This window comes from Lycorma delicatula, chromosome 1 (assembly GCF_047948215.1).
Source record: "Lycorma delicatula isolate Av1 chromosome 1, ASM4794821v1, whole genome shotgun sequence".
NCBI classification, from domain to species: Eukaryota; Metazoa; Arthropoda; class Insecta; order Hemiptera; family Fulgoridae; genus Lycorma; species Lycorma delicatula.
Window position 1 is genome coordinate 70496429 of NC_134455.1, and position 13325 is coordinate 70509753.

At 29.8% G+C, this 13325-nt stretch overlaps 1 protein-coding gene across 1 annotated transcript in view; it reads left to right on the forward strand.

The window, feature by feature from the left end:
* Nmt (N-myristoyl transferase) overlaps positions 1-12418 on the forward strand; it is a 92558-nt gene extending 80140 nt beyond the window's left edge. The window contains exons 9-11 of the mRNA XM_075356301.1: positions 5512-5657; positions 8694-8831; positions 11124-12418. Of these exons, the coding sequence (XP_075212416.1) occupies positions 5512-5657; positions 8694-8831; positions 11124-11144 (305 nt within the window). The 3' untranslated portion in view covers positions 11145-12418. The remainder of the gene's footprint in view (positions 1-5511; positions 5658-8693; positions 8832-11123) is intronic.
* Positions 12419-13325: the final 907 nt, after the last annotated feature.

Sequence of the window (13325 nt, forward strand, 5' to 3'; positions counted from 1 at the left end):
ATTACTATTTATTTGGTAATGTGAAAAATTTGTAAAAACAAAATTGTCTGTTTAAAAAAAAAAACTGGAAATTATACAATTTTAAAGCAAAAATTACTGAGATAATAATAATATTAAATACAGAATCAAATCAGCAATGCAATACAGTATTAGTGTTTAAATCATTCTGTAAGGTACATTAAGTATATTGGGTACTCTGTACTGTGTTGTCATTAGCAAAGGTTTTCCGTGAATTTAATTTGAACTTAATTGGTGTGCCATTGAAGTAATGCCGCACTTATTTACAGTAGAGGAATACACTGATATGGTATTAATTTTGGGTGGGTGTAATGGTAATGCTACAGCTGCTGTAGTAGATTATGAAATATTTTTTCTGAATTTCAGGATTCCAGATCCCAAATCAATTGGGTGACTTTTCGCAATCTTCAGTAAACAGGTTTACTAACTTGTGTTGATACCAGCTATGACTGATCAGACCAACAGATATGTTATTGATGAAATTATAATTGATGCAGTTTAATACAGTCCAGGTAGGTATCAGTGTATGACGTCTTTCTAAGCAGATCAGAGTTTCGAATTTGATGGTTTGGAGGACACTTAAACAAAACAAGTTTTATCCTTATTATAAATTGTCAGTTCAACATCTACACCCAGGAAATGTTCTGCTTCACTTGAAATTCTGCAACTGGTGGAATACAAATCTACAACTCTACAACTTTGTTTTCGCTTTCCAATGAGGCAAATTTCACGCGGGAGTTAACAACTTACACCATGAGCATACATGAGCAAAAGTAAATCCTTATGAAATGGAGGAAGGCAATTTTCAACACCGATTTAGAGTCAATGTATGGTGTGACCTTCTTCACAATCAGCTCTTTGGACTGTTTATATTATCTGGCTGCTTAATTACTTTGTTTCTACTTGCACTTTCTTCAAGAAGAATTGCTGCAGATGCTTGAGGATGTTCCTCTAGTGCAGAAACGCTAAGTGTACTTCCAGCATGATGGTGCACCTCCCCACTTCTCTTGTGCCATTTCCACTCACTTAAATCATAATTTTCTTGAGAAATGGATGTTGTGGCGGTCCACATTCCTGGCCACCAAGATTGCCTGATCTAATACTTAAATTTCTGCGTTGGGGATGGATGGAAAAATTTTTGTGTCAGGATGGATGGAAAATATTGTATACAAAACAAAAATACATTCTCGTGAAGAATTAATTGTCTGCATTATGAATATGGCTGAGCAACTTAAGGATTGCAACAAACAAATAAAAAAGAGCAACAAAGCCAGTACAGAAGCGTGCCAAGAAATGTATTAAAATGGTACATTATAATGGACCCTTCTAACTTTCTTTGTTTTGTTTTACTTATCTTACACCACTTTGTTCAGAATTAAATTCTCTAAAAGTTTTGTTTATAAGTTTTTATGTGTTTATTTAAACTAACTTTAACTGTTAGTTTAACTGTTTGTTAAACTTTAAAAAAATAGGGTTTTATATTCCAATTAATTGGTTTTCACTCCAGATTTCTCCAAAACTACTACAGATATGGTTCTGGGACCTACTTTATTTGATTTTTCAGATCAAAAAACATAAGAAATCATTAATTCTGCCTCTTAATTAACGTCCTAAACATTTCTGTATGACCTCATTTCACTGGGGTAGCTGAAATCTGAGTGAAATTTTTCATGTGCCGTGACTCACAAATGAAGCATTTTAGGACATATAACATTTAACATATAATATGTTCACAACATGTAACGTGTATATGAATTTTTTCCATTATTTTCAAAAGAAATTTTTATATATATATATATATATATATATATATATATATATGTGTGTGTGTGTGTGTGTGTGTGTGTGTGTGTGTGTGTGTGTGTGTGTGGGGTTGTGTGTGTGTGCATGTGTGTGTGTGTGTGTGGGCTAGTAGTCAGTTGATATTTTAAATCACTATGTAAGATTGGTATATTTAGCTCATTATTAGTAATTTTATAAAAATGCAGTGATATATGAAACATGATCCACAGAATAAGTTAGTTTTAATTTGTTCTATGTTTGTATTTATTATGTTCTTGTCATAGAACAGCATGTACTCCTTGATGAATTTTTTTATGAACTTAGTGAGTATTCGCAACACTAAGAGAGTTTTCATCATTATTTCTAGGTACACCATTTTCTCATTGAGTATACATTTATTGAGGAATTTATATAGATTGGGTTAGTTCATGATGATAAACATAGTGGTAGGTGCTTCAGTGCGAAATTCAGTGTGTAAGAGTTAAGCTGACTGAAAAAATTTGTTTTGTAAATTTATATCTTTTATTGTAATTGGTTGTAAACTTATCAGTCAGCCTGTAAAGGTGATAATTTAGAGAATGTGTTCTACACGATTGGTATTGTTACATTCAAGCTAAGTGAACCAATAAAAAGCAAATTTTGGATCTTTAAAAACCCTTAACCACTCATGAAATTTTTATAACAAAACTATCTGTATGAATAAAAATACTCTGAATAATAATAATAATAACTCATATTTAGTGAACCTTGGTGATATTAATTATAGCAGTTGAATCATTTGAGCAGACATCGGGTAAGATTTTTCTCCAGTTTTAAACTTATGAGGATTTTACTTTTGATTAGGTTTAAAAATAAAGTTGATTAAGAAATTTCCCATTTACATCAGGCACTCAAAAATTATTGAGTTTATTAATAAAATTACTTCTTACAACCCATTTGATAAAAAAAGAAAGAATTGTTTTATTATATGTTTAAACTTCATATTTTCTATATTTTACAATTTATTGTAAAATTTACTATAAATTGTTAGAATTTAGAATTTATTTGTGTTGTGAGTTACAACTTATTTGAAGAAATGCTTACGAAGGGGGAAATTATTCCTATTTTGACACTCCATTTGTTTTATCAACACTACCAGGTATACAAAAAAAAGAATATCAGTGTTTTAATTTGTTATAATAGTCCTTGAATAAGATGCATAGTATTGATTTAAGGCTAGAAACAAAGAGCAAAGGGGACAGTTTTAGTTGTGCGCATGTGTATTATTTTGATTCCTTATCCTTCCACTTGACAGTACCATTAATAGAGATAGCGACTCTTGAACAAAAAGCCTTGTGTGCTTTCCAGTTTGCTAAATGTGAATCTGTAGATACAGCTCAACATGTGTTCCATAGAAAGTTTAATTGTGAGTCTCCAGTTCACAATAACATTTGTCGATATTGTAATTACTTTGAAACAGCCAGATGTCAACCAAACTTGCCTGAAGAAAGTGTTGATCATGTCAGGGAGAGCCTTTCTTGCATAGTCCTTAAAAATCTTTAGTTAGGCCTGCAGTGCCAGTGATGACAGTATGGGATGTTTTAAGAAAATGATTGCATATGCATCCATACCATTTAACCACTGTTTCAGCCTTTGAAGCCTATCTACTACATTGTACATGTTGACTTTGTGACAAACATTTGTAATATGAGGATAACAACTTTGTGTGTTAACTTTTCTTAGTGAAAAAATTAACACGTGTCTGTATTGGCTCAGAAAATTCCCATGAACTCTTACAATGCAAAAGAGACTCCCCAACATTTTTTTTTGTGCAATATCTGACTTTTAAGTTAACTGGCATTTTTTCACTGAAACAAGTGTAACAGGAGTTTTTTATTTGTGTATGTTATGTAAATAATGCTTTCCTCAATCTCAATATGAACCAGAAAGTTTTATTTGGCAACAAGATTAGGTGCACCTTCTCACCAGCATAACTCTGTTTAGGATCAGTTGAATGTCATTTACTCCAACTGTTGGATTGGTTGCCATGGATCTGATGACAATGTTTGTTTGCAGTGGCCTTCAAGGTCACCCAATCTGACCTCATGTGATTTTCTTTCCTTTGGGGTTTTATAAAGGATTTTGTGTATGTGCCTCTGCTACTCGATTCGAGCAACTACTGGATTCGATTTGTGTTATCTACTCGATTTGAGACACAGGATTAAGTAGCTGTCGCTTCCATTACTGCAGATATGTTGGTTGTAGTGTGGAACAAACTCTATTATTGATTAGATGTGTGCTGCGTGTTCAGTTTGTAAAGGTGCTCACATCAAATACTTGCAGAGAAAAGTGTAAGAATTATTCTTTTGTTTTATTTATGATTCATTACTGTAACTCAAAGTTAAGAGATATTATAACTTTAAAACCTGTTATTCTTTTTTGCACACTGTATTATGCTACATACATTGTTCTGTAATTTGACATGTTATTAACCTCACATTCACTTTTTGGACAAGTTAATTTGCTATAAATTCATGCACATTTCTAATTTGTTGAATCCAACGTGCAGTGCCCATTAGGTGGAATATTATAATTTAAGATAGTGCCAAATACTACTGCTAGATACCATTTTATACAAATAACATGTATACTGCATTGGAATTCATAATATTTGTTACCACTTTGATAAAATGAAGCATAATTACATAATACTTAGTAAATTTTCAAAACTCCATAATATTTTAACTTCATAATTTTTAATTAAAGAAAATTGACTAAGTTGTTTTATTATAGTACATCAGGTAATCAGTTTACCTTAAATGTGTTTATTACAAGTTTATGTGTGTAAACTATTACTTTATTGCTTGTTTTATAAAATTTAGCAATTAAAATGCTTTTTATTAAAAAAAAAAGTAGTAATTTAATAGTGAAAACAATTATTTCAATTTGAAATTATTTAATATAAGAAATAACTTGATTTGAAATTAATGTATTAAAAAAAAAGTTTTTTTGCTATTTCTTTAGAAAAACGAAATGTATTGATAAAATTAAAACATTATTCTCCTCATTGTTTACTAGTTGTTAATTTTAATATTATTAAAGAGAAATTTTTAAAAATTATTTTCATAATTAAAATTTATAAGCAAATAAATCAATCAACAGTAAGGTGAAAAAAATGATTGTGATGAAAAGAAAATTTGTATTAAAATTGGTGGGAATTTTAGATCATTCCTAATTGCTAGGTAATAAAACAGTTGTATTGACAAGTATGAAGAAATATATTACCTAAACAAGATTCAATTTCCATTTGCTGCTACCTGATACCTAACATGGTATACACAGATTGATTTGCTAAGTATTTACAGATTTGATGTGCAATAAGTGTTTTCTTGTTTTGTTCATAATGTTGTGTATGTCATCTGTTGATTGTTTTACTTTAAGTTTTTTTTTTTACATAAATAGCTGAAAAATTGAATATCGTGTTGTGACATCTATCATGTTTTATATAGCTAATTGTTTCTTAACCAAGCAGCTAGATGAATTAGGTTTCAGTTAAGTGTAAAATATTTTTCAATATATTTGAGAGGCAATGTTTCATCTGCTGAGGACACTTGTATTTAATTATATTTATCCTTAAAAATCAAATTGCTCCATTTTATAAAATGACCTCTTTTTCATTAAAAAATTTCAGTTTAATATGCTTTCAAGTTTTATACTTTTTTCTTTGTTTAGATATGGTGAGCTTTTATACATTACCATCCACTGTTATGTATCACCCCTTCCATCGAACTCTTAAAGCAGCTTATTCGTTTTATAACGTATCACTCCAAACACCATGGGTTGAACTGATGAATGATGCTCTTATATCTGCCAAAAATGTAAGTGTAATGGAGTGATTTTTCATTTTTATATTTTAATCATGTCAAAAATAATTATTGGCTAAATCAGATAAAAAGACGTTATAAAGTATTAATTTTTTTTTTATAAATGTATTCACTTTCTTGTTTACATAATTAAACCATTTCAAGATCTTAAACATTAGTTTTTTCTGGCAATTAAACCTCGGCAACCTAGGTACACCAGTAACACAGGCTTCCAAATCAAAATAAAGAAACCATGCCTTTTTTTTTTATTAAATTGTATGAATAGTAGAAGGCATTTTTTCCAATAGGCATTTAAGGTGCTACTTGATTTTTGACTTTTTTTTGTGTAATCCTGGTCTGGAAAACAAAGTCCTTGGACAGATTTTCAGGGCACAATAAAAAAAGTTCAACTTGCTGATACCCAATAAAAAAGACGCTGCTCTTGCCACCTGTCAAAAGATGCCAGCATGATGTCACAGGAGGAATGAGGATGTTGTACAGGATGATGTATGAGTATACAGAAAGAGGAAAAGAGATAAAAGGGAAATTTACTCCCCCCCAGAGGAAATACCTCTTATCAAGATGGTTTACTATCTTACATGAGACCATGTCTTTAAGAGTTGCTTCAAAAGTATTATAGAACAACTGTAATAATAGCTGATCACCAACAATGTTGAGCACTCATCTAACCAGCACTTTAGGTGGTTGGTTATAACTTATTTGGTTTCCATTAATTTGATATATGCAATCTTTAAATTGTATTTCTATTTAATTTTTTTCTATGTTTTCAATCTAATTTTAATTTTTTATTTTTAGATTTATTTATTAAATAAATTTAAAATTTATTTTTTGATGTTTTTCGTTAATATTTTCATGATTATTTCTTATTAATTATGAGCATTTGAAATCATATTTTCTTCTAAATTTTTTAATTGTTATCTCACTTAATTAGTTTCAAACAATTTTTTTTCTGCTTAAAACAAGTGGCATTTACTATCTGCCATATTTTCTTTTTACACCGCTGCCCAAAAAGGAGTGTAATGTATTTAGGGTGTATATATCTATGTTTGTTTCACCACAGCAGCTCTACGGCTGAACTGATGTAGATGTATAACCTTGTGTTAGAATCCTTATGTTACCATAAGGAGTATCACAGGATTTGAAAAGGTCTGAAAAGTTCCCAAACTAAATTTCTGTAGTCGCAAGTACTGCCATCTCTCAAACAACCAAGGAACTATGTAGTATGATGTCTGACAAATGTGTGAACAAAATTTCATCATGTTTCGTCACTCCAGTCTTGAGTTACTTTTAGTCGCGTTTGTTGTGTTCGTGTGAACTTGTGTGAGCTCGTGATATGGAACAGAGAAGTGCAATAAAGTTTTGTATTCAACTTCAAAAATCTTTCGTTGAAACTTATTCTATGGTACAGCAAGCATTCTTTGGTGAAGCCACATCTCATACTACTACATACATTTGTAGAAGCGGTTTAAAGACAATTGAGAGTCGTTGGATGACGATGAATGAAGTGGGAGGCCGTCAATAGCTATTCATGAGGAAAACTTTGCAAAAGTGTGTGCGCTTCTGCTTGAATAACCTCATCTTACCCTTTGAACCATAGCAGAAGAGCTAAACATCGGTAAAGACACGATATGAACAATTCTAACAGAAAAAATGAACTGCCGAAAGGTGTGCTCTTGTTTAGTTCCACACTTCTTGACTGAACAAGAAAAACAGGTGGGTCTTTCTTACACTCAAGACTTCGTTGAAACTGCCAATAATGACATGAATTTTTTGCAAACAATTGTAACCAGGGATGAAAGGTAGTGCTTCATGTATGATCTGCAAATGAAGCATCAGTTGGTTGCTTGGTTGAGTCCTGGAGCACAAAGACTGGCGAAAGTCAGGCAGCAAAAATCAAGAGTGAAAACAGTGTTGATTGCCATTCTTTGACTTAAAGGGCCTGATTCATCCTGAGGTTTCCTCATGGTCAAACCATGAATTCTAAATTTTTTTAGAATTAATGAAATGCCTGATGCGTTGCATTTGTTGAATTCGGCCCGAGTATCGAGATTCAAGCATTGGACTCTGTTGTACGACAATGCCCTGGCACACGTGGCTACAGTTTTAATATATTATTACACTAAAAATCAAATCACTGTCATATCCCACCTGCCCTATTCACCCAACTTGGCTTCACCAGACTATTTTCTGTTCCCGAAACTCACATTGAAGATGAAAGGTCGCTTTTTTTGATGACATTCCGGCCATCCAAAGGGCTTGCACCAAACAGATGAAGGTGATCCCACAAAGTTATTCTCCAGACTGTTTGACGGGCTCTACCAGTGCTGCAACAAATGTATAACTAGAGAAGGGTTCTATGTAGAGGGCTGATGTGAGTAAATTCATTTATCTTTAAATTTGTGTTTTGATTTAATTTAGTTCGGGAACTTTTCAGACATACTGTGTATACAAAATTGTCTCTTGCACATTCTTTAATTATCCTATTTTAAAAAACATTGTTAGTCAGCAATTTTTTTTTGACAATAGTGTTTTTTTAATATTTAATATTTATCTCGTTGTCAAACACCCATTGTTACTTACACGATTTAGATGAGTAATTTTATATCTAATGAGCGACTGTAGATGTTTTGAAGTTATAGAGCACAAACTCACTTCTTATGGATTTATTAATCATTTAAAGTAGAACTAAAAGACTAAAAGAAGAGAAGAATTCATCAGAAAGTTAGCAGAGTATTATAAAAGGTTATAGAAGTTGATAATAAATGGAATCTATTGTGCTTCAGTTAGAACTATATGTGTATATATTTTTTTATAAAAATATTTATTAATATGATTACAAGTACACTAGATAATACTAGTAGTATGTTATGTTTACATAGATAATAAACAGTATCAACAAAATCATGGTTTAAATTTCCTTCTGATTTGCAACAAAAACATTGTGTAACGTAAATGTTATAATTTTAAATGAATTTAATACTACAATTATTCTATCATTAATGGATTTATGTTGGTCTTATTTTTTTGCAGGCGGGTTTTGATGTATTCAATGCCCTAGATCTGATGGAAAATCGTGAATTTTTAGAACCTTTGAAATTTGGAATTGGAGACGGAAATCTTCAGTACTACCTCTATAATTGGAGATGTCCTCCAATATTGCCAGACAAGGTTAATATGTAATGATATAATTTTGATAGTACTTGTTATATATTAATGTATTTATTATTATTTTTTATGTAAAAAAGTGAAATAAATTTTCTAACTAAATTTTCTATAATCGCTACCTATTAGGTTCTGATCAGATTCTGGACAATTATAAAAGTGAAATATATAAATAAATTAATCTTTAAAAGAAGGGGAAGTAAAATGAGAAAACTAAGATGATAATTATCTACTATCTGAAATTTGTAAAAGAATAAGTTCGGCAACATCTTATCCATACATAGGCAGCCAAGAGAAAGAGGGACTGAACTTCTCAGCACAGTGTTTCCTTTTAGCAGTTTACTTAAAACAAATTATTTTTCCATACATAAAAATCTATACAAGAATTCAGGTTAGGATAACTTTTGATAAAATGTCATATCCATCAGTTTAAAATAACGGCAATGACAAAGTGCCTTGACGTACTTCTACTGTGAATAGGAATGCAGATAAAATAATTAAAAATTGAATAACAGTTTTTAAACATTTGAAGATATAGACCTGAAATTCAAGGGATAAGTTCACAAAATTTCAGTGCGATTGATGGTTTTTTATTGGCATGCGATCAAAATCAAGCTGTATGATAGAAGGCTTAGAAAATGGTGTTTTTTCTCATACTCATTATAATAATACATTGAAAAATATATATTAAATATATCACAGTAATGTATTGAAAAATAGAAGAAAATTGAAGTTAACACTGTTAAGTGCTATAAAAAATGGTCTAAAAGGTGGTGTGACTTCTTTTGAAATTAGTTGGATGGTTTTTACTTGAGTTTACTGATAGAGTATACTTGAGTTTATGTACCAACAATAGTTCTTGTTTTCTTTAACAGTTTTGGTGTAGTACCTAATATATTTCAAATAAATGTATGTTCTTGATTTTTACAGTCTTGTAGATAAATTTAGCAATTTATGTATTTTCTTCCAATTTGTTTACCTTTGTGTCATTCTTTTAATTTCTTTATTCCTTGTTTTTCCCTGAAAGTAATTATCTTTCCTAAGTTTATCAAAGATCCATCCTATTTTTGTCATGATATAACTAAAAAATTATATTATGCCAAATATATATTAATTATCTCTCTAATTTATTCAATATAAGTTGACAATTTTGACACGTACAAAGAATCGAAAAAAATCTAAAATAATAACTTGTTATACAGCTAGATCCAAAAGCAGCAGAAATCGTTAACTGAAATGTTCAATAAGCAGGTCAAATGTTGTAAGAAGACCAATATTTTTTTTTTAATTACTTCCTACTGTAAAACTGCATCGTATTATGTGTTGGGTTTTTTAAATATTGCGAAAGTATAAAGCAACATTGGAATATCAAGAGCATTCATTCAGAATGTGATTTTTGTATGGAGGGAGTATGTAAGTACAACATGGGTCAACTTCACTAATAAAACTGGGTAGATTGTATTGAAATACTCTTCTTAAGATAACTAATGCTTTGGGTCTGTAACACTATATTCCAACATAACCTAAAAAAAACCTCATGTAATTTTTAAAAAAACATATTTTTAATCATAATTTCAATACCAGTGAACCAATTTTTATTTTATTTGTCCCAAGTTACTTGTCATTCAAAGGGTCTTCCAGTGAGGTGTCACAAACTATATCATCTTATTTTTAAAAAAATAAGTTTTCAACCCTTGAAAATTGAGAAAAATTTAAAGGCAAAATTTTGTGTTGCTAATTTTAAAATTAATTTTCACTGTTTTAATCCACAGATTATGACTATTTCAAATGGTTTAAGAAATTGTATCACGTAATTTTATAGTTACATTTGTTGGAGTGAAATTTAAAAAAGTACTCCCTCCGAATGGTTTTTCTCACCTACCGAGTGAAGGGATGGCGGATTTTAATTTTCTTTTTACCAAAATTTATTATTTTTTTCGGGTTGTTAATTAATGTAATTAAATGTTGTCATTGCCGTTTAAGATTTTTGAGGTGGGGTAGTTGTAGCGGAGAGGATGGGTTCCATCCCTTTGAAAATAATTTTAAAAATGTTCCCCCCTGAGAATGGTATATATGACTAAAAACAGAAGTATGATAGAACTGATAGCTGTTGAATAATAAATGTGGTAACTTTTCAAATCACCTAATATACTTCCTCAATGCAGGATTTAGTAGTTAGTCTTCTCAATTACAATTTATCAGTTACTCTTGTCTAGTCTCAGGTTGAACATTCCTTTACTATTGCCAATTATTTGTATTTAATGTTAATCGTGATTCTATTCTATATTTTTGTTTCAGATTGGACTTGTCCTTCAATGAATGTGCGTGTCATTAGCAAGCTGAGAAGCCTTGGTTTATGTATTTAATGTATAGCTTGTATCATTGATATTCAATAGAGACCAATGTTACTGCACAAAATAGGCTTACGACTTTACACCGTTACCTATGGCCTTTAAAATTTACCCTTGTGGGTTTTTTAAAAATAATTTTAATCATTATATTTATCATGTAATAATTTAATTTATCCCTTGATTCCTCCTACATAAGTAGTTACACTTTTACTTCTTTTGTGGGTTGAATTTTAAAACAGAATTTTATTTGTTTTTCTTATTGATTAGATTGTAATCGAGGTAAATTTTTTTTTGTTTTTAATATTTATATTTAAAAAATAAGTTATTATAATTATTGTTATTATTACTATATACCTTTTATTAGTGCGTGTATTATTTGAAATGGATGTATACTAAACTTTTGTAGTTCTAATTTAACCATCCTTTAATAATGAACTTTTTTTCTTTATGTATTTAATGTTTAGTTTATTAAATAAATAGTAACATGGTTTATAGTCTGGTATCCAAATCAGGTAAGTTTATTATCGTATAGGAAACAAATTGTCTTAGATAATTAAAAATTTTAAATGTTGGTATATTATTTAATTTTTATTGTACAAATTATATATTTAAAAAATAGGTTTATTTTATAGATAAGCCAGTCGGAATTACATTATAAGTTCTGGTAATTGAAACGTATTGTGTTGAATAAAGAATGTTTTCAGCTTGTTTAATCAGTCCATAAGAGGTAATTTCAAAATGATTAGTTACCTTTATCGAGGGAATTTATACTTACGTGATAAATTACATAGGGTTCCCATGAAATGGAACATCAAATATTTATATACCATAATAATTAATTGAATTATTTTATTACTGTTTTGAAAAAAAAATTATAAATCTTAAGAACATCTTTCCTATAAATAACTTGTTTTTTTTTTAAATATGTAAATTGAATGTCAGATTTTTTAAAATAAATTTTTTGCTATCTTTTGTAACAAAACATTTAAGAATGTATATTTTTAGCGTGAATTGCTTTAATCATTGTGAACTTGTGAATTATCAAGTTTTATCTTTGAGAATAAAAAATTAATGCACAGAATTAATACAGTGATCAAGTATTTATATCTTTGTTAAATTGTTATCTTTTAGATTATTACATTATTTGTTTTGAAAATATGTGTTATTAAATTGTCGGTGAAAATTGTACTTGTGCAAAAATACTTCTGTAATAAAATTGTATTTTTTATTTATGATAATGGACATTTTATATTTATTCATTCATTTGAGGTATTACAGGTACTTGAAAAATAAAATTACCTTTTATCAGAAAAATGTTTAATGTATGTGACAAGGGAATGGAACCCCTGTTTAACAATTAAGCTATTTCAAAGTAAAAATTTTGGGTTAATTATGTACTTAACCTTTTAACATTAGAGAAGAAACTGAGTGCCCCAAAAAATTGTAAATACTGTTATACCTTATCTTAAAGATCGTATTGATGAGGTGAGAAAAGTGGTGTAAAGAAAAGTTTTCTATAATTCCTCATCGATCCAAAATGGCAGTGAGTAAACTGAAATTTGTCTGATTTACAAACTTTTGGAACAAAATACATTGTTGTACAGCATCTCATGTAACAAAAGAAATATAACAATTAGATAACTTCAAGTATGTTTCTTTGCCATTTTTGATTGGGACTAAGTAACTTTTTCTTTAAGTTGTCTTATTTTCCATCTTAACCCTCTTCTTCCCAAAGAACAATTTTATCTACATCTTTACTATCCAATTTAAAAAATAAGATGTGAAAGGTAAACTCGTATTTGTAGTTTTTGAGTTATGACCTCACACAACATTGCGAGTTGTGTTAGACATTGAGAAGTGGTGGGAGAAACTCGTAATAAGGTTTGATTGTAACCAATCATCAAGTCAGTCGTGTTTAGCACTTGTCGTGAGCAAGATCCTCCACTTTGCAAATCAGTTGTATATAGCATTTGTCAGGAGCAACATCGACTTTGCTCTGCCAGTGAGCAGTCCTGCATAGTGCTTTGTAAGTAACACGGCTCCACTCTGTCAGTGAGTGTATCATTATTTGTTTTTACTGTGTCTTATAGTTTGGTGAATTTTATTATAAATTAAATATCATTTATCATATATATCGAGTATCTTTATT